Genomic DNA, 23,073 nt, shown 5'->3' on the forward strand with positions numbered 1-23,073 from the left:
GTTTAATAAGAAAGATGGTTTTACTCGGATGAATGACGTCGATGTTGTCCGAGTATGCCTTCTACTACTTTTGTATGCCGGCTTTTTAGGCAGAGAGGCCAGACAACCTATTCCTCAGGAGCTAATATTATTGGTAGGACCTAAATGCATGGAATCTGTTTCCATGGGGTTCGTATATATGGAAAGCTACCTGGACTAAGTTGTCGTCTGCCTTTGATGACCGCAAAAGTTTACGGGGCGATGGGTCGAAATACACTTTGTCAGGCTTTGTTTGGGCCTTTAAGGTAAGAATTTCTATATAATGTTTTCAAAATTATAATTAATTATTTAACAATTACTAATGTTTGTTATTATATTGTTTGTAGATTTGGATATTCGAGGCCTTTCCCGCCATGAAGACATATGCAATAAAAACTTCAAATGATATTCCCATGGCTATTTCCTGGAAGAGGAAACGTCTGTTGGATTGAGAAGACTTAATACCATATGCGACAATAATAATGTAAGTTAACACAAATACTATCATATATAAACAAGTTATTAATAGTAGACGTTTAACTTTGTTTGAGTTTTTATATTTTTAGGAGGCCAACATTCCATTAATGAGACTGACACCCACGAGGCTGAGCTTGCCACTGATTGGTGGCAAGCTAGTCAGCGTTTCTTGATGGCACGAATGAGCAGCCTCCACTTCCTCCACTTCGAGAGCCATCACCTCACCCAGAGCCATCACCTGATCGACCCGACTATACACCTCTACAACGAGAGCCATCACCTATCCCATCACATCATCGAGCCTCTTCTCCACCATCACCTCATGATAGGCGACCGGCAAAGATGCCACGACTTCTATCTCCCTATTCTCCACCTCCACGGGATGAGTCAAGGGAGTTACGTGATGAGGTCAATGCCTTGCGTGAGGAGATCGGTACTCTACTTGATAACGATGGTGCATGGCGTGTGGAGGTGTCTACTTTACGTGGTGAGGTTACCGCTCTACGTGAGATGGTAGTATCGTTGCAGAATGAGGTTCATACTCTACGCAACGAGGTAAGTTTAAGATTTTCCATATTTAACTTGATGATAAATTTACTCGTAATTTCACTTAAATTAACCATTTCACTTAGATTGCTTAGTAAATTTATTCGGTTGCTGCCAAAACTGCTAAACTTTTTACTTTAACACTGTGAAGTTAGTATTTGTCTTTGTTTTGTCTTTTGGTTGAAAGTTTGAAATATATTTATCTTTGTTTCACTGTTTAAATATCATGTCTGTTTATTACTGATATTTGTATTTAATTATTTAGCAGACCGATAAGGTGGATGCTTTACGTCGGGTTTTTCTTGCACGACAGAGTTCACGCATCAGACGGCGTGCACGTGCTATTAAGTCTCCGTATACCCCAATAGTGCAAAGACACCACAAGAAGAAGCCCGACTCGCCTGTCATCCCTCAAGAGTCCACTCCTATCGTTGAAGAGGCCCCTATCATTCCTCGAGAGTCCCCTCCCACCGTTCAAGAGGCCACTGTCATCGTTGAAGAGGTCCCTCCCACCATTCAAGAGCCCGATTCACATGGCGTCATATGTAGGATTCTTGAGAAACCCTCTGATGTGCCGGACATGATGGATTCAAGTTGGCTCTCGTATGAGTTACCGGCCAGTACCATACCGGTATCTGAAGAGGAGAGGAAACAACTACCGGACACAATTCTGGATAACACCCTTTGGGCTAAGACCGCAGTTGATTTTTATCTACATGAGCGAAGCCAGGGGTGTTTCACTGACATATGCAAGCTCAATGATGATATCTATTTGTTGCTTGATCGGTCTTGGTGGGGCGTATTATTAGGGGTCGAAGACAATGGCTATTTCGATGGAGGGGTAAGTCTTATATTTTTCTTATATTTTCATTTGATTATTTTTTTGTAAATTTATGTAAGTTACTAATATATGTCTTTTTTTGTAAAACAGCATATCGATGCGTGGGTGTCACGTCTTCTAATAATTAGGAAACTTAAGGAAAATAAAAGAAATACACGATATACAATTATGCCGACGGCTTTTAACGCCGTTCACTTGAAGAATCAACGAGATGAATCATTTGCGTTAGGCAATGGACAAGCTAAACTTTATCCTGCATGGTGGGAGGTCGATAAGGTTAGTGTTTATTTTAGATTGAGTTTAAAGGTATTCATAAATAAGTGCGCAAATGAATGCATTATTACTTATGATTGCATGTGTTTATCCCTGTTTTGGAACGTAACAATTGGCTTCTCGTCGAGCTTCAGATCCCATTCCTTAAGGCAATAGTATATGACAGCATGATAAATTACATATCATTGGCTGATTTAAGAGATATTATTAAGGGATGGAGCTCTTATTTGGCTAAATTCTTGGATGCGATAAATTATTGGACTCGTTCTGGAAACAAGAAGCCAAAGAAGCTCAATATTACAGTTAGCAGAGACGAGACTGCACCACAACAAACGAAAGGACCCAGAGGGGATTGTGGTCCTCTCGTATGCTTGGCGTTGGACCGTTTGATCACAGGAAGTATAAAGTATCTACCTCCCACCGATATAGATAGAGCTGCAGTAGGCTTGTGGTTTCGACATTATATGGCTAGATCGATATATACGAGACGCTGCCTACCTGCATCCACGTTATAAAAATGTCCATAAACAATTGGTATGTTTATAGGCTTGTGGTTTGAAAATGTTTGGTTAAGTACCTAGAATTCAATAATTTGATGTTTGTAGGTTTTAGATGTGTAGAAAGTGTTTTTTGAGCAAATGTTTGGTTTATGCAGGTTAATCTCAGAAGTGAGTTGCGTGAAAATGATGTATGGCTGCAAAAGTTGATTCAATAGTAGAAGTGTTATTTTCTCTAATAATTATTGCTTATTTTTTGATTGTTTAATTGATTTGTAAAAGGTGATATGTAAAAGTTGATTTGTTTAATTGATGTTAACACAATTCTTATTTGTGCTTGTTTAATTGATTGAAATGTAATGGTTGATTTTGTTGATTTCAATCTGTATTATGTTGAAGGCAAAAAGTACTATCGCAATGCGAAATGAAAATCGCAACGCGAAAATGAAAATCGCAACGCGAAATTAAATTCGCGTTGCGATTTTCATTTCGCATTGCGATTCCCTTGTTGCAATTTTCATTTCGCATTGCGAAATTAGCGTTGCAATTTTCATTTCGCATTGCGATTCTCTCGTTGCGATTTTCATTTCGCGTTGCGATTTTCATTTCGCATTGCGATAGTAATTTCCGCGTTGCGATAGACATTAAGATGATTGCCTATTAAGTGATAACAACTGAACATATCATAGCAATTTTCAAACTCAAGTTACTAATACATGCCTAACTGAAAATGTTAAAAGTTCACACATAAAATCTACATAATACAACGTTTGCATTTAAAAATCACCTAAGTTAACAGTCCCAAAAGGTGAAGCCAGTTGTGATTGGGATTTTAAAGATGATTGCGATTTTGATTGCCTATTTCTTGACACCATATGAGCTTTGGATTTTGATGATGATCCATATTTTGGTAGAGGAAAAGATGATTGTGATGGCACTGGTGATCCACATGTCAACCTTGTATGACCACTTTCCTTGTACCGACTACATGTCGATCTCTTCTTCTCTTCACCCTTAGACGGTATACGATCGTGACTTTTTGTTCGGCCAGGTAGCCTTCTATCCATGGCTGGTGGCAAAACTGTTTGTAAGTCATCTGGTATGTCCCACTCAGAAGGATGTGAAATAGGGTAGACAATCTCGGCATAAGTCTGTCGATATACTTCTGTAGTGTAGCAATCCATAGCGTATGTGCTTGAATCATCTTGGTTTAGATGAAGAGAAACTTTTATAACATGGCCACACGGATAACCAGATGTTTGCCATTTCATACAACTACACGTCCTTGCATTTAGATCGACAAGCCCATTTAAGTTATTATCCAGTACTTCAAACAAAGTGTTTGAACATGGTTCAACTCTTCATGACGTCATGAAACCATATCTTGCTCCAAGTTGATGTACTCTTGACCATCTTTCAAACCCGACATCTTCTAGTGTTTGAGCACACTGAGGCAAAACACGTCTTAAACAGTTTATGCTTATTGAAATCCACTTCCGATAAGCCTTTACAGCCTTCCAGTATGTCCATTTGTGCTTTTTTATACCAGAGACCTTGATTTAGATTTCTATATAAATGAACACCACAAAGTCCATGAAAAGCATATGGGAAACACCTTCTAACAGCGTTGTCAATTGAGTTTGCCCTATCGGATATGATTGTCAGATTGCTAATAGGACCTATGCAATCCCTAAGATTCCCCATAAACCATGTCCATGAATCAGAGGTTTCAGATTTGCCAACCCCGTAAGCTATTGGCAATATCCCTTGTTAGCATCCATGGCTATGCTAATAAGTTTACTCCAAGGTATCGACCTTTCAAATGTGCTCGTCAACTATAATAACTGGGCGCATGCAAGTAATAAACGAATCTACAAAATAATATACACAAGAAATATAATCATTTAAATGTGAAATGCATGTAACTAACAGAAATGAGTCAACAGAATTATATTGATTTACTAACCGCAGCACCAATGGCGATAAAAAGCAACTCAAAGCGTCCATCTCTATCTGTTTTGATATGAGTTACCGACCCAGGATTTTTCAGCTTTAAATTGTGACAATATGCCGGCAGTTGGGCAAACGATGCTTCTGGCGTGAACCGAGCATTCATGTCAGTCATAATTTCATGTCCCCGATATACCCTGCCATTCAAAAACATTAACTCAGCCAGAAAACCACCCAACACCTTTTTGTTTGCATGTCTATGGTGAGGAAAAACTTGGGTTCTTGAACATGTATGTTTATCAATAAAAGTCCTAACTTGAAACATTGCGCAATCTTTTATCCTCTTTGCAATCATACGCCACGTACAGTTTTTGTCAATCGTACACCTTGTTTCGAAACGATCTTTGCTTGATTTGTTAACTTTTAGTTGATAGCCATCTTCCACACATTTCGTATACAAAGCTATCTTCAAGTCTTACTTTGTATCAAAACAATCATCTTTCTTGATACGAATAACTTGTGTAACAATCAACTGCTTTCTTTGCCAACTCTTCTTCCGGTAGCTGAAGTAATTCTGGCATATTCAGTTATACTCCCGTGGCATTTTCTTTTCTTCGGGGACTTTTTTCTTCTTTTTCTTCTTCAAGATTATATGAATTACAGAATGGATGTTCAAGTTCATTCACAGTCGTAACTTCCTCCTCATATCATCAACAACATCTTCCTCGGCAACGAGTGTTTCATCATCAAAATTCGGGTATTGACCAATATCAAAATCATTACGCAGGGTCTGTTTCTTCTTCTGAAACATCATCAAAATCCGTGTATTGACCAATATCAAGTCCGGGTATTGACCAAGATCAAATTTCGAATACTGACTAGTACTCACAATTTTTTCTCTTGGCTCATCATCGTCTAATTGGTCAATACGAAAATCGGAATTTGGTGCTGAAAGTTGATTTGGATTAGAGAAAGGCTGTGGGTTTTGAGACCCACTTAGTTGATTACTACCCGCAACTGACCCAACAATACTACTTCTAGGTTCAACAACATACAATGTAACATCATCACTTGAAACATTAATGTAAGCAATGAATCGTTCAACATCTTCATTGTCGGTTAACAAATAAACTTTACCATTTCTCTGATAAGATAGCCTAAATCCACTTAGGGGCTCTAAATTCAATTTCTTTGAAACACGTAACATTAGGGTTTCATAAGTTAACTTCTTTAATGACAGTTTTAGTTGAAGATTCATGGGTAAAGGCATATATTGTAAAACACCATGAACATTCTCCCATGACCCTCCAAAACACAAATCTATCCAAACATGATCAACATTAGATGATTTCATGGTTGTAACTAAACAAACGAGATGCGAAACTAAGACCTGTTGCCGGATGGGGAAGGATGTCGTTGGATATAGGAACGTATGTCGCAGGAGAGAGTGATATTTGGAGATGGAATGAGTTGCGATTTAGGGATTTAGGTTATGAGTTGTTGCTGCTGCGTAGATATATACACAAAAAATTTGGCTTGCGAAACTAAAACCTGTTGCGAACTTTGAAACTCGCATTGCGATTCTGTATTATCTCGTTACGAAAGTCAGAATCGCGTTGCGAAAGGCAATCATTTGACCATCGCAATGCGAAATGCAAATCGCAACGATAGAATCGCAATGCGAAATGAAAAAGGCAACGAGGATTAACATGCATAAATTTTTAACAATTATTGAATTCTAGGTACTTAACCAAACATTTTCAAACCAAAAGGAGTATATATGTTAACAAAACTTGCATTATGTGTATTTTATGTGTGCACTTTTAACATTTTCAGTTAGGTATGTATTAGTAACTTGAGTTTGAACATTGCAATGATTTGTTCAGTTGTTATCACTTATTAGACATTCATTTGACTATCGCAACGCGAAAATGGCTATCGCAACGCGAAAATGACTATCGCAACGAGAAAATCGCAATGCGAAATGAAAACCGCATTGCGATTTTCTCGTTGCGATTTTCATTTCGCATTGCGATTTTCTCGTTGCGATAGCCATTTCGCGTTGCGATAGTCTGTTTTTCCTTCAACATAAAGCAGATTGAAAATCAACAAATCAACTATTACATTTCAACACAAATATGTACACATCAATTAAACAAATCAACATTTACAAATCATCTTTTACAAATCAATTAAACAATCAAAAATAATAATAATCTTATTTCTTCATCAATTATTGAATCAATGAAACCACAACTTTGTGACCCCGTACATCCATTTCACGCAGCTCACTTAAGGATTAACCTGCATAAACCAACATTTGCTCAAACAAGACTTCCTACACATCTAAACCTACAAACAGCAAAATTATTGAATTCTAGGTACTTAACCAAACATTTTCAAACCAAAAGAAGTATATATGTTAACAAAACTTGCATTTGACTTACAATTAACAATGGACACTTTCATAACGCGGATGCAGGTAGGCAGCGTCTCGAATATATTGCTCTAGCCATATAATGCCGAAACCACAAGCCTACTGCAGCTCTATCTCTATCGGTGGGAGGACCACAATCCCCTCTGGCTCCCGGCGATTGCTGTGGCGCGGTCTCGTCTCTGACAACTGTGACATTGAACTTCTTTGGCTTCTTGTGTCCAGAATGACTCCATACTTAATCCCATCCAAGAATTTAGCCAAATGAGAGCTCCATCCCTTGAAAATATCTCTCAAATCAGACAGTGATATGTAATTGATCATGCTGTCATACACTATTATCTTCAGGGATGGGAGCTGAAGTTGGACGAGAAGCCAGTGACGACGTTCCAAAACAGAGATAAACACCTGCGATCATAAGTAATAATTCATTTATTTACGCACTTATTTATGAACACCTTTAAAAAATTTAAAAAATAAACACTAACCTTATCGACCTCCCACCATGCAGGATAAAGTTTAGCTTGTCCATTGCCCAACAAAAATGATTCATCTCGTTGATTCTTCAAGTGAACTGCGTGAAAAGCCGTCGGCATTATTGTATATAGCGAATTTTTTTATTTTTCCTAAGCTTCCTTATTATTAGTAGACGTGACACCCACGCATCGATATGTTTTATAAAAAAAAATACATATATTAGTGAATTACATTAATTTTTAAGTCTTCAACCCCTAATAGCATACCCACCAAGACCGATCAAGCAACAAAACATTTCATCGTTGAGTTTGCTGATGTCAGTGTAACCCCTTGGCTCCGCTCATGTAGATAAAAATCAACTGCGGTCTTAGCCCAAAGGGTATTATCCATAATTGTTTCCGGTAGTTGTCTCCTTCCACTTCAGATACCGGAAGGGTACTAGCCGGTAACTCATACGAGAGCCAACTCTCATCCATCATGTCCGGAACCGGTGGGGGTTTCTCATACTTCGATATATTACCCCATGTGAATCGGGCTCTGGAATGGTGGGAGGGACCTCTTCAACGATGACAGTGGCCTCTTAAACGGTGGGGGGGAATCTTGAGGGAGAATAGGGGCCTCTTGAACGATTGGAGGGGACTCTTGAGGGATGACGGTGAGTCGGGCTTCTTCTTGCGGAGTCTTTGCACCATTGGGGTGAACAGAGACGTAATAGCACGTCCACGCCGTCTGATGCGTGAACTCCGTCGTGCAAGGAAAACCCGACTAAAATATCACCTTATCGGGCCGCTAAAAAAAATTAATACATAAATCAGTAAATAAATAGACATGATATTAAACAAGACAAATATGTTTCAAACTAGCATTGTATTCACCCAAGTCATTATTCTATCATAGTTCACAAAATGCTCAGATAATTCCAGAAGTAAGCACTTATATAACATTTAAAAGGACAACTATATAACATTCCAGAGAGAATAGTTTACTTTCGCAACACGAAACTTAAAATCGCAACGCGAAAATGACTATCGCAACGCGGAATGGCTATCACAATGCGAAATGAAAATCGCAACGACAAAATCGCAACGCGAAATGATCGCAACGACAAAATCGCAACGCGAAACACAAATCGCATTGCGATTTTCATTTCGCGTTGCGATTTTGTCGTTGCGATTTCATTTCGCATTGCGATTTTCATTTCGCATTGCGATAGCCATTTCCGCGTTGCGATAGTCATTTTCGTGTTGCGAAAGTAAACTATTCGTCTTCTGTAAATTGAACTTGAATGGATTGCATTACTTCAACCAAAAGACAAAAACAAAACCAAAAACAAATACTAACAAAACAATTTAGCAGTATTGGCAGCACCGAATGAATTACGAGTATGAAAAATCTTAAACTTACCTCGTTGCGTAGAGTATGAACCTCATTCTGCAATGAAGCTACCATCTCACGTAGAGCGGCTACCTCACCGTGTAATGTAGACACCTCAACACGCCATGCACCATCGTCTTTGCGTAAGTACCGACCTCCTCACGCAAGGCATTGACCTCATCACGTACTCCCCTAATCATCCCGTTGAGGTGGAGGTGGAGAACAGGGAGATAAACGTCGTGGCATCTTTGACGGTCGCCTATCTTGCGGTGATGGTGGAGAAGAGGCTCGATGATGTGACATAATAGGTGATGGCTGTCGTTGTGGAGGTGTATAGCCGGGTCGATCAGATGATGGCTCTGGGTGAGGTGATAGCTCTGGGCGAGGTGATGGCTCCCGAAGTGGAGGCTGCTCATCAACCGTTCCATCAAAAAAAACGCTTACTAGCTTGCCACCAATCAGTGGCAAGCTCAGCTTCCGTTGGTGCCAGCCTCTGTAGAGGAGTGTTGGCCTCCTTACAATATAAAAGCTCAAACAAAGTTAAACGTGTACTAGTAATAACTTGTTTATAAACATATGGTAGTATTTATGTTAACTTACATTATTTATTGTCGATACCGTAGTAAATCTTCCCATTGCAAGGTTCGTTTCCTCTTCAGGAATAGCCCTGAGAATATATTTGAAGTTTTATTGCATATGTCTTCATGGAGGGAAAGGCCTCAAATATCCAAATCTACAAACAATATAATAACAACATTGTAATTGTTAAAATTACTTATAATTTTGAACATTATATAAAAATTCTACCTTAAAGGCCCAAATAAAGCCTGTCAAAGTGTATTTGGAACCATCGCCATGCAAACTTTTTCGATCATACAAGGCAGACGATAACTTATTCCATGTAGCTTTCCATAAATACGAGCCCCACGGAAACAGGTTCCACGCATTAGGTCTTCTACCAATTTGATTAGATCATTTGGAATAGGTTGTCTGGCCTCTCTGCCTAAAAAGCCGGCATGCAAAAGAATTAGAAGGCATACTCGGACAATGTCGACGTCATCCATCTGAGTAAAACCATCTTTCTTATTCAATAATATCGTCAGGTCTTCCACGTGTAGATTCGATCCTCTCCAGCTCAGGAAAAACCCGAGATAACCATGATGGGTGGGTAATGTGTCTAGTGTACCGACCTACATCATCGGGTCCGAAGCGTAGACCGGTGATTAAGCAAAACTCCCGCCCAAAACACGTATACGCGGTGGGAAAATCAAACATATCTCTCATCACGACGTTGTATAGTATCTGGTAGATCCCTAGTGGTTTGAAGAAATAGGTGTGTCAACATCGCATCTCCACCGGGATGTTGTATCAAACCATATCTCTTCATCACGACGTTGTATAGTATCTGGTAGATCCCTAGTCATGGTTTGAAGAAATAGGTGTGTCAACATCGCATCTCCACCGGGATGTTGTACTTTCAGCCATGGCCCGAAGCAAGTATCCTCAAACATTTTTCTTTGTGCAGGTGAAAGCTTCGACGCAATTGTTTTGGCCAGGTGACTTTATTTCTTAAGGTTAATTGAGCCGAATAAAAGTTCTACAAAATAATAAACATACTAAGTTAGATATACCAAAAACTACACTGTGAAGATATACCAAAAACAATAATAAACATAAAGAGTGTAGTTTATTCTTCAAACTTAAATTTGCAACACTGTGAATTTCTTATTGTCTTTGTTTTTTGGTTGAAGTAATGCAATTCATTCAAGTTTCAATTTGCAGAAGAAGAATAGTTTCTGAAATGAAAATCGCAACACGAAAATGACTATCGCAACGAGAGAATCGCAACACGAAACTAAAATCGCGTTGCGATTTTCATTTCGCGTTGCGATTCTCGGTTGATTTAATAAGCAATCTAAGTGAAATGGTTAATCTATTATTGAAATTACCAGTAAACTTATCATCAATTTCAATATGAAAAACCTAATAATAATGCAAAAATTTCAAAAAGAAAATAATTAAAAAAACTAACCCTCGTTGGTTGATTTGGTTGATTTTCCATTTCTGATTGTGAGGGTGGCTCTGAGAGATGGAGATAGACGGATTTCGCCGGATATGGGGACGGATTTCGTCGGAGATGGGTGAGAGAGTGAGAGATGGAGATGGGACTGAGTTGTGATTTTAGGTTTTAGGTTATGAGTTGCGATTACGGATATACTGTGGACGGTTCAGTGTTCCAATATTATATTCGTGTTTGGAATTTAAAATAAAATACTTGGCCAGGATACTAATGGCACTTTGAAAATCGCATTGCGATTATGTATTATCGCGTTGCAAAAGTCAGAATCGCGTTGCGAAAGTCAGTATCTCGTTGCGATTTTGTATTATCGCATTGCGATAGTCAGTATCGCATTGCGATTTTCCCAATTCGCGTTGCGATTTACTTATTCGCATTGCGATTTTCCCAATTCACATTGCGATTTTCCCAATTCGCATTGCGATTTACTTATTCGCATTGCGAATTGGGAAAATCGCAATGACACTGTAGACCATCGCAACGCGATTTCCAACTATCGCATTGCGAAAATGCAACGCGAATTTGCGATAATGGAGATCGCGTTGCGAATTAGCGATCGCATTGCGATTTTGTTGGTCATTTTGGCAAATCCGGAAAAAGTTGGTTAAAATCGTATATTATATGGGATTTTTGGTCACTGAGGTTATTTTCTCGTAATAAATTGAATGAAAGAGGCTTTGTAGGAAGTTTAACATGGGACTTCATGGAGGAGACACCAGCACCAGATTTTGGTTTAATATTTATAATATTCAATATATATGTTATTCGATAACATAGCTTAGAAAAAATAAAAACAAAAATAATATATTTTATACCGATCAAATTCGAATATATATATATATATATATATATATATATTAGGGCAAATTAATATTTTATATCCGGTCAGATCGGTCAATGATTTTTTACCTGACCCTTCCCAGTCCTACCCCCGAACCCAAAATTAAAAAAAGGCCCAATGATAACAATTTAATACAAAGTCGACGGATTTTGACTTGAGCTGATCCAATAGAGACAATTTTTTTTGAAATTTTGGATTCAAGACGGGTGGGTGGGGTCAGATTTTCATCAAGCTAACCCATTCCAGTATAAAATCATTAGTTTACCCTTATATATATATATTCAAATATGGTCGGTATAAATATATTATTTTTGTTTTCATTTTTTACCTTCATTATCGTATAAGATATATATTGAATGTGTAAATATTAAACCCAAAACTAGTGCTTGTGTAGTGGTTGAGGATGTTGCTTCTCCTCCATAAAGTCTTATGTTTGACACTCCATAAAGCCTCTTTGATACAATTTATTTTCCTTTCATCAGGTAGTGTCACGTGTCATCATCTAATTGGAAGAAAAAATATTTAAATTAAATTAAAAAAAGCCTCCAATGATATTGTAACACGTGTTGTCATATTATTGGACGATTAAATGTATTAAATTAATTTAAAATTATGATCAATTTGATAGATTTTTTAAGTAATAAATACTAAATGTGTAATTATAAAAATTTTATTAACTGTCATGTCAGCACTTTCGTTAAATGTTAACGAAAAGTGGCCTGGTTGAATGCATTTAAATAGTTAGGTGACCTAATTAACAATAATTCAAAATAGTGATCAAAATGAAAAGTGACTATAAAATATAAGCATTATCGGAATTCAAAAAATAATAGTATTCAAATCCTATTTAACCATTTATCGATATTTAAATTAAATAATTTATAAGATTTATGTTTTAAATATAATGTAATACATATTTTTTGATTTTATCGGATCATATCAAAATTTGTTAATTTGGGGATTTTCATTCATTAGTATAGACTCGTTGATTGAAATGTTTGATCAATTTTTTTTGTTATTTGTTGAGCAAGAACGAATGGTAATAGGTTATTTTAGATTTTTGGTCCACTCGAATTAAACCTTAAAATTAAACTCTACGACTTACATTTTATCTAATTTTTGATCAAAACTCGCATCTGATTTAACATAAATATATAAAAACAATTTTTATTAGGTGAAATAAATACTTAATTAAAAATAATATAGAAATAAATATTATTGTAATTATATATAAATAAATAAAATATAATTATAATATTATATTGGGTCGAATCGAATTAGTTTTTTACATTAACCCTGAACCCACTTTTCACAAAAAATGATACAATACAAATTTAAAATTTTAAAATAAAAAAATGATCCTATTTGAGCCAACCCATCGAGTTCAAATGAAATACTCATCCCTAACCATGCAAAGTGGAAAAAATAGGGGGTATAATATAATAAATTAAAATTAAGAGTCCTAAATAGACATTTATCCATATATGTTTTTTAAAAAGAAAAAGAAAAATGGGAATGTGCTTCGTCCCTGTCTTTGCGTGGAGTGGAGGAATAAGCAAGCAACTTCCAAGAACCAGTGTCCTACGCCGACAACACAGCAAAAGAACAGATACATCTCAATTACGATCATTCACACGGCCCCAGTTTCATTTCACTATAAAATCCATATGCATCCTCCATTTGCACCATATCCATATCATCTTCAACTTCATCTTTGTAACCCAGAATTCGCTGAACTTTTACTTTGTTTCCTTGTCTATCATCATCATCATATCACCTTCTACCTGCATCCTGTTGCTTTCTGTTCCTTTGTTTTTCAATGACAACCACTCTTAAATCAAACCTTCTTTGCTCTGATTATGCAGTCCAAGTCCCTGTCAGCAAATCCAGAAAGAAATGGCACTCCCTTTTCCTCACCATCTATTGTTCCAGAAAGTTTTCATCTCTTGTCGTCAGGTCCCCGACACTCCAACAAGAAACCGACGTCGTTCTTCGATCACCGTCTCATGTTTCACTCTCCGTCGTGTCAGAAAACACTCCTTTCCAAGTTGATCAAACAACTCTAATTGAGCTAGTTAAAGAGAAGAAGCTGCAGAGGTTGCAGAAACATGGTGGGGTTAATGGTGTGGCTTCTGATCTCGGAACCGACACTAGGTTCGGTATCTCCGGTAGCGCCGAGGACGTCGTGTGTCGACGTGAGGCATTCGGTTCCAATACATACAAGAAACCACCGACGAAGGGCTTTTTCCATTTTGTGGTTGAAGCGTTTAAAGACCTTACTATAATGATTCTTTTAGGGTGTGCGGCTCTTTCACTTGGTTTGGAATCAAAGAACATGGCCTCAAAGAAGGTTGGTATGATGGTGGAAGCATCTTCGTTGCTGTGTTTCTTGTCATTGCTGTTTCTGCAATAAGTAACTACAGGCAAAACCGACAGTTCGATAAGTTGTCGAACGTCAGCAACAATATTCAGATTGATGTCGTAAGAGGAGGTCGGCGACAGCAGATTTCGATATTCAATATCGTTGTCGGAGACATAGTGTGTCTGAAGATCGGAGATCAGGTTCCGGCCGATGGATTGTTCTTAGACGGCCATTCACTGCAAGTAGATGAATCAAGCATGACAGGGGAAAGTGACCATGTTGAGGTAGATACAAACCGAAATCCATTCTTATTGTCGGGTACCAAGGTGGCAGATGGATATGCTCGCATGCTTGTTACATCGGTTGGCATGAACACAACATGGGGCCAAATGATGTGCCAGATCAGCCGTGACAACGATGAAGAAACTCCTTTACAAGCACGTTTAAACAAGCTCACCTCGTCGATCGGTAAAGTCGGCTTAGCGGTTGCTTTCCTGGTTCTTGTCGTTCTGTTGGTTCGTTACTTCACAGGGAACACAACAGATGAGAAAGGAAACCGGGAGTTCAATGGAAGCAAGACAAATACTGATGATATTATCAATGCTGTTGTCCGTATTGTGGCTGCCGCCGTTACCATCGTCGTTGTTGCGATTCCCGAAGGATTGCCATTGGCTGTCACACTGACTCTGGCTTATTCGATGAAGAGAATGATGGCTGATCAAGCAATGGTGAGAAAGCTCTCTGCCTGTGAGACAATGGGCTCTGCCACCACAATATGTAGTGACAAAACAGGCACTCTCACTCTCAATCAAATGAAAGTTACAAAGTTTTGGCTCGGTCAAGAATCAATGAAAGGGGAGGGTGCTTATTCAATTTCTCCATCTGTCCTTGATTTGATCCATCAAGGAGTTGCTTTGAACACTACCGGCAGCGTTTATAGAGCTTCAACAGGAGCAGATTTTGAATTCTCTGGTAGTCCTACAGAAAAGGCAATCCTTTCTTGGGCTGTCATGGAAATGAAGATGGATATGGAGAAGATGAAGACGAGTTGCGCTATACTTCAAGTTGAAGCCTTCAATTCTCAGAAGAAACGAAGTGGGGTTTTGATTCAGAGGAATGATGATGACACTGACCATGTTCATTGGAAAGGAGCTGCTGAGATGATTGTAGCAATGTGCTCAACCTACTACGACGCTTCTGGAGTTGTCAAAGATCTCGATGATGACGCAAGAACGAAGTTCGAGCAAATTATTCAAGGCATGGCTGCCAGCAGCCTTAGGTGCATTGCTTTTGCCCATAAACAAGTTCTGGAAGAAGAGCCGAAAAAGCTTAAAGAAGATAGCTTGACCCTTTTAGGGCTGGTGGGTATAAAGGATCCATGCAGATCTGGAGTGAAGAAAGCAGTGGAAGATTGCCAATATGCAGGAGTGAACATCAAAATGATCACCGGTGACAATGTTTTCACAGCAAGAGCCATAGCTACCGAATGCGGGATTCTCAAGCCCGGTGAGGACATGTCGAGCGGTGTCGTGGTAGAAGGTGAGGAGTTCAGAAATTATACATCAGCAGAAAGGATGGAGAAAGTCGAGAAAATCCGAGTCATGGCAAGATCCTCTCCGTTCGATAAACTTCTCATGGTGCAATGCTTGAAACAGAAAGGGCATGTAGTTGCAGTCACGGGCGATGGCACGAATGATGCACCAGCACTCAAGGAAGCAGATATAGGTCTATCAATGGGAATTCAAGGCACTGAAGTGGCGAAAGAAAGTTCTGATATCGTCATCTTGGATGATAATTTCGCCACGGTCGCCACGGTCTTGAGGTGGGGAAGGTGTGTTTACACCAACATCCAGAAGTTCATTCAGTTCCAACTTACAGTGAATGTTGCAGCACTATGTATCAACTTCGTAGCAGCCGTGTCAGCAGGTGAAGTCCCTCTAACAGCAGTCCAGTTATTGTGGGTGAACTTAATCATGGACACATTGGGTGCATTGGCTCTTGCCACCGAGCGACCTACAAAGGAGTTGATGGAGAAACCACCCGTCGGTCGAACTGTGCCACTCATCACAAACATCATGTGGAGGAACCTACTAGCTCAAGCCTTATACCAGATAGCAGTGCTTCTCACATTACAATTCAGCGGAGAATCAATCTTTGGGGTAACAAAGAAGGTAAACGACACATTGATCTTCAACACTTTCGTACTTTGCCAAATCTTCAACGAATTCAACGCGAGGAAACTCGAGAAGAAGAACGTATTCGAGGGGATACACAAGAATAAGTTGTTCATAGGAATCATTGGGATAACCATTGTTCTTCAAGTGGTGATGGTAGAGTTTCTTAAACGATTTGCAGATACAGAGAGGTTGAATTGGGGACAATGGGGAGCATGCATAGCAATGGCAGCAGTTTCTTGGCCTCTTGGTTGGGTTGTCAAATGCTTACCTGTTCCAGAGAAACCCATTTTCAGCTATGTCAAATGGGGGAAATAGGACAATCATCATCATAAAATTGATATCACATATCATTGCTATACAGTTCTTACACATTCATATTCTTTTTTGTAAGTAACACATCTTTACATATTACAGATGTAACTATATTTTTACATTAATAAGATAAATACAGTCATTCTTTAAACCTTGGGAAAGCTTTTATATCAACAGTGCTCCTTGTTCTTATTAAACTCGGCTAGCTAACATATGCTGCCGACGATGATAAAAAGGAAGGAATTAGGTCAAGCATTTCAACAAGCAGATTTCGTGCAACGTTGAAAACTTAATGACGGTTCAATCAATGAATAAATAGCAAATTAATGTGAATAAGAAAACAAACCACTAAAACCCATACCACAGGCGTGGAAGCAATGGGGAAAGAGAAGGTCAAAGAGTTGACAAAGGTGACGTCATCACCATTGTCACTTTGTTCCCACTTGGCAGAGAGAATGAGGAAGGAAATTCTGTTCTTTCTCCTTGACCAAATGATTTAATTATCTTTAATTTTTTACTTTACACCTGATATAACTTGAACTAAGGAAAAAATTAATTTTTAGACACTAATTTTTTGCCCAACAATACTATCCTCGTATTTCTCGGTAACAAGAATAACAACCAAGTCAAAATACTAAATCAAGGCATTTGAGTCCAAGTGGGACTCTAAAACTGAATAAAGGAGCGTTTCAGTTTGAATAGGACTCTACAAATCTATCTAAAAATAGCCAGTTTCATGGCTATAAATTGAGGCAAAAATAAGGAGGAAAGGGGGGGAACGGAGATCAACCTATAACCAAACTAGAGAGTGAGGGAAACCAACAAGACACGAGAGAGGGGATACTCATCTTTGGACGATCTTCACCGAAAAGAAGAGAGGTCGTCGGAAATAAGGTGCCGAAGCTTCATCTCCAGATCCGCATCGGCCTAGTCGACGTTTGACAGAGCAAGTGCCTGATTCAAGCTCATAAGGCTACTGTTGGAAAAGTGATTTTCATAACCTTAAGCTTAAGGTTATATGTATGTTCTGGAACGCATAATTTAGTGGAGGGGACCCACAAGCTAATAACATTGATTGTGTATATGACGTGTTTTCCCTTTAATTATTGTGTTTTCCCTTTAAATCTGTTTGTGTAAATTGAAGAGTTTTGGATTTTCTAAGGGTTAATCCTTGTTTAGTCATGCCATCTTTCAACTTCATTTATTTTGGTACTTTTTATTGATTGGTTTTTTATTTTTTTTATTTTTTTATTTTTTACTAACGTTTTTATTGTTTTATCTTTTTATTATATTAATATTTTTTTCTTTTTTATATATATATATTTTTTAATCTAACAATATTTTTGACTTTAGGGATACTTTTCAACTAATCAAAGGTAAGCAATTGAATCGGTTTTTTTTTCTAATTTAAATTTTAATTTTTCGCAATTAAGACAACTGATAAATTAATTGGTACCGAAAGGGCGATTCAAGGGTGCTAATCCTTGACCGTAACCGACTCCCGAACCCGATACGTTTCTGGTACAACGCAGATCAGGAAAGATGGTGTCCGGCCCACCTAAATTCGTTTTAAAGTGGTCGGTGGCGACTCCAATCCATTTCCCTAAGTCGAAGCCCAATCCCGGGGCCCAACCGGAAAGACGGTTGCGACAGCTTGGCGACTCTGCTGGGGACTAGGTAAGTGAGTCAGGCCGAAATTAATTTTTGTTTTTTTTATGTGAAAATGTTAAATTTTAATTTTAATTTATTTATTCGATTCCAATTATTTATCTTTGATTATTTTGTTTCAAATAAATAGTTGTACTGATGTTTTTTAATGATTTCAGATTTTTTTTAAAATTGTCATCTCTAAGCTCTAAACCCGAGCTCCAAACCCGTTTTAAGTGGGGGTGAAAGCGACGCATTCGTGTGAATTTATTCACCGCATATGCCTAGCAAGTAGCCTTCGGGATTCATATACCTTATGTCTTCGTGTGAATTTATTCACCGTGCGGGCATAAGGGAATGTTTCCTCTCGAGTTTAACTTAGTCTACACAAGCCTGTGATGGGTTTAGGACTAAGGGTCTGGTAAGCCCAAGGGGGCACCAGCAAGGAGAACTCGGGTACCGTGTTTTAGAACCTAAACTGGGAGACTTTGAAGGAGTTAGAGCCTACCCCAAAACCTCATTTCAAACCTAGGATGCTGGAATTATTTCCTGCTTTACTTTCTGTTCAAAGCATGTGAACTAGAAATTTATGCGGTTAGGACTTGTTCAAAATCAACATGCGGGATAGAGATCATGTCCGGTAGGAATAATAAGCATGTGGGGTAGATATCATGTGGGGTAGGACTTTTCATTTTCATTTTCATTTTTTATTATCCTTATCTCACTAACTTTTTTTCTCCTTTCATTTTCTGTTCTTTTGATTTTTTTATCATTCGCATCATTAAAACGAGGTGTTGATCCACCAAAAATGTGTTTGTTAAACGTAAATAGTCTACATTAATGGACAAAGGGGTTATAATACAACGAGATAAAAAGCTCAGAAGTCCAACCGGGATTAAAGAATACTTAGAGGCAAAGGTTGCAGGGGCAAGACGAGGAAATGGTTATTGACCGGAGAATCCTTTCGAAAATTACGAGAATAAGATGGTGAAACCCTAGCTAAGCTAGAGACCATTATTGATGAATTCCAAAAACAAGTCGACAAACTTCGGAAGGAAGGCTCCAAAGACACTTTCGTTTGGAACGAGCTCGGCATAGAGTGAAGGCCGGAGATGCAGTCATTCGAGACCTTTTTTGGGCAAGCAACTCGTCACCCGCACAAGTTTAGCCAAAGGAGCTGGAACGTTCGACAGGATATTCAACCGGTGAAGAAGCGGAAGACGAATCAACTTGCCAGAGGCTGTGCGGGATCTATACCATCAAAAAGTTTTTTGTCTCTTCAGACGTAACATTTTTGTCCCCAATAAGGATTATTCAGAATAATAGGCACATTTTTCGGATCAATGCCTCAGACATTTCATGCTTCATGCATTTAAACATTTTGTATATTGTTCATTTCTTTACATTCACATTAACTATCTTCACATGATTCATCAAAAAATGAGAACACTTCGACCCTATGACATTTAAGGAGCTTTACCAACAGTTGTTTGACGCACATGTGGTGTCACCATATCCAGAGAAATCCATGAAGCCCGTACCCCAGGTAGTATGATGAGAACGCTCATTGCAGCGGAGTCCCAGGGCACACTATCGAGAATTACTCCACAATCAAGAGAATCATACAGAAAAACGTAACAAGAATCGGATCGACTTCAACAACTTGGGGGCATCCAAGTGAGGAAGACCATTTCATCATTTGAGACATTTTTTTGAATTTGTTTTTTCATTTTTTTTTCTCAAGTTTTTATAAGGACTTTTAAATAAATTTGTTACTTTAAAGATGTTAAGCAATGGATCACATTTGCAAACTTGCAATTCTTTGAATATCATTTGAATTAAGAAACTCTGTGAATGGTTCAAAGTTACGAATCTTTGACAAAGTAACATGTTTTAAAACAAGGACCTTGACCTTACCCAAAATATACCCTCAAACACCGTACCCTGCTCTTACAATTAACTAATACAACATTTTCCTTTCATAAGGTACGGACAACATGGGGCATCATTTGCATATGACAATTACTATGTTTTTATTTAAGATGTTCAATGACGATGATGATCTTTACAAATGAAAGAGTCGAGTATGTGAATCTAGTTTAGGTCAGTTGCTTGAAAATTGAACTCTAAAGATGAAATTTTTGACTTTCAACAAACACCTAAGCTATACAGGTTCTTCTTGACAATCTTAAGAAATTAAATCCGTAAAGCTGAGCTATTCCTAAGGCAATTGGTTATAGAGGAAACTTGAAAGCCCTGGTCTTATGAGTAGATTACGTTCAAACCATGACATTGCTCGGACACTTGGCAATTCGGTGTTGCTCCACTGCTCTTGTCAGGCTGAAGACTCTGTGATGAGATGAACCCTTCAGTGAACTTGATAAAAGTGATTATAATGTTAAGCTGTCCCTCTAAAGTAATTGGTTAAACGCCCCACTTTATGGATTCAGCTAGCCAAACTATGAAAATTAAATCAAATTTATTGAGCAAGAATTTTTCGGTAATGTTGGACTAAGAGAGTTAAGGACACCTGTTATAGTCGACTACACACGAGCACTCAAGAATTTCATTTTTAGACCGATATTTTTTTGCACACATTTGTTGGAGGAGCCTACAAAGCTGAGCAAATGGAAGATTTCAGAGGACCGAAATAAAATGTCTAGTAATTGGTCATTCTAGTTGCGTCATTATGTCCGCACCCAAATGAATGCCAAAGCATATTTCGATATTTTAAAAAAAATGACATTTTGGGATACCAAACCTTAGAAAGGAGGCCAACCTAAAGCCAACTCATCCCTTTGAACGTTTGTCAAAGAGCTGTAACTCTGAAAGCATTAAAAGAGCTCTTGATTCCTTTGATATTTTTTGAACTCACATTTACAATTTGATTCAATTGCGAACAATATTTTACAACATTTTTATCATGTCTCTCTCCTAAAACAAGAAAAAGGAGAGAAACATTTTCAAGCAGAACTGTCTCAAATATGAAAGGTCTGTAAAGCCAAAGCTCGGGAAGCAAATGGGGCACGATCCATTCCAAGTGCCTGATTGACAGACAAAGCACGAGACTCTATCCAGAAGATAACACATAATTCATCCATATTGCATGCATCTTAAACATACTTAGGTGCATCACATTCATCATTTTAGCATACACGTTTTGCAGCTTTTAGAGTCAAGTTTTGACTTCAGGATGAAGAATACTCGATTCTCAAGTGCCTTCAAAGAAGGATGGTGGTTGATTAACTCGACAGTAAGAAGCTACACCTCAACAACTTCCCAATTTTAGAGCCAATTTCAACTTCACAACGAAGGATATTGGACTCTTGACAACGCATGTTCAACTTCACGACGAAGGGACCGCTGGTTGTCAACAAACAACTTCTCAATTCAGAGCCAATTTCAACTTCACAACGAAGGATATTGGACTCCAGACAACGCAAGTTCACTTCACGACGAAGGGACCGCTGGTTGTCAATAAACAATTTTCCAATTTAGAGTCAATTTCAACTTCACAGCGAAGGATAGTGGACTCCAGACAACGCAAGTTCAACTTCACGACGAAGGGACCGTGGTTGTCAAAAACAACTTCCCAATTTCAGAGCCAATTTCAACTTCACAACGAAGGATATTGGACTCCAACAACGCAAGTTCAACTTCACGACGAAGGGACCGCTGGTTGTCACAACTTCCCAATTTCAGAGCCAATTTCAACTTCACAGCGAAGGATATTGGACTCCAGACAACGTTCAACTTCCGACGAAGGGACCGCTGTGTCAACAACTTCCCAATTTCAGAGCCAATTTCAACTTCACAACGAAGGATATTGGACTCCAGACAACGCAAGTTCAACTTCACGACGAAGGGACCGCTGCTTGTCAACAAAATTTCATTCAGAATCAATTTCAACTTCACACGAAGGATATTGGACTCCAGACAACGCATGTTCAACTTCACGATGAAGGGACCGCTTGTCAAAAAATTCAAATTCAGAGCAATTTCAACTTCACAACGAAGGATATTGGACTCCAGACAACGCAAGTTCAACTTCACGACGAAGGGACCGCTGGTTGTCAACAAACAACTTTCCAATTCAGAGCCAATTTCAACTTCAGAGCGAAGGATATTGGACTCCAGACAACGCAAGTTCAACTTCACACGAAGGGACCGCTGGTTGTCAACAACAACTTTCCCAATTTCAGAGCCAATTTCAACTTCACAACGAAGGATATTGGACTCTTGACAACGCATGTTCAACTTCACGACGAAGGGACCGCTGGTTGTCAACAAACAACTTCTCAATTTCAGAGCCATTTCAACTTCACAACGAAGGATATGGACTCCAGACACGCAAGTTCAACTTCACGACGAAGGGACCGCTGGTTGTCAATAAACAATTTTCCAATTCTAGAGTCAATTCAACTTCACACGAATGGGTCACCAACGGTTTCAACTTCACAACGAAGGGAATCGTGCACACAAGCAACATCCATCTTTAGATTGGATTTTAACTTCACGGTGAGGATATTCAACTCAAAAGGAGTGTCTGTCAACACACTTTCCAGTTTCAGAGTCAATTTCAACTTCGCAGCGAAGGATATTGGCCTCGAAACAACGCAACTTACATTGGATTTCAACTTCACGACGAAGGATATCCCATTCTCAGGCTCAACTTCACGACAAAGGGGCCATATACATATACAACTTCACAACGAAGGGTATCATACCCTAATAGGTTGACCTTACTTCACGACGAATGAGTCATCTGTA

The 23,073-nt window shown here is 38.6% G+C and overlaps 1 protein-coding gene across 1 annotated transcript; it reads left to right on the forward strand.

Annotated features, from left to right (window-relative positions):
• Positions 1-13,595: 13,595 nt before the first annotated feature.
• LOC120151561 (putative calcium-transporting ATPase 13, plasma membrane-type) lies at positions 13,596-16,680 on the forward strand. Its single transcript, XM_039163971.1, is given in 2 exon segments — positions 13,596-14,120; positions 14,123-16,680. Coding segments are annotated over 2 exon segments (3,033 nt in total). The 5' UTR covers positions 13,596-13,624; the 3' UTR covers positions 16,660-16,680.
• Positions 16,681-23,073: the final 6,393 nt, after the last annotated feature.

Source organism: Hibiscus syriacus, unplaced genomic scaffold (assembly GCF_006381635.1).
Source record: "Hibiscus syriacus cultivar Baekdansim isolate YM2019G1 unplaced genomic scaffold, ASM638163v2 tig00002799_pilon, whole genome shotgun sequence".
Lineage (NCBI taxonomy): Eukaryota > Viridiplantae > Streptophyta > Magnoliopsida > Malvales > Malvaceae > Hibiscus > Hibiscus syriacus.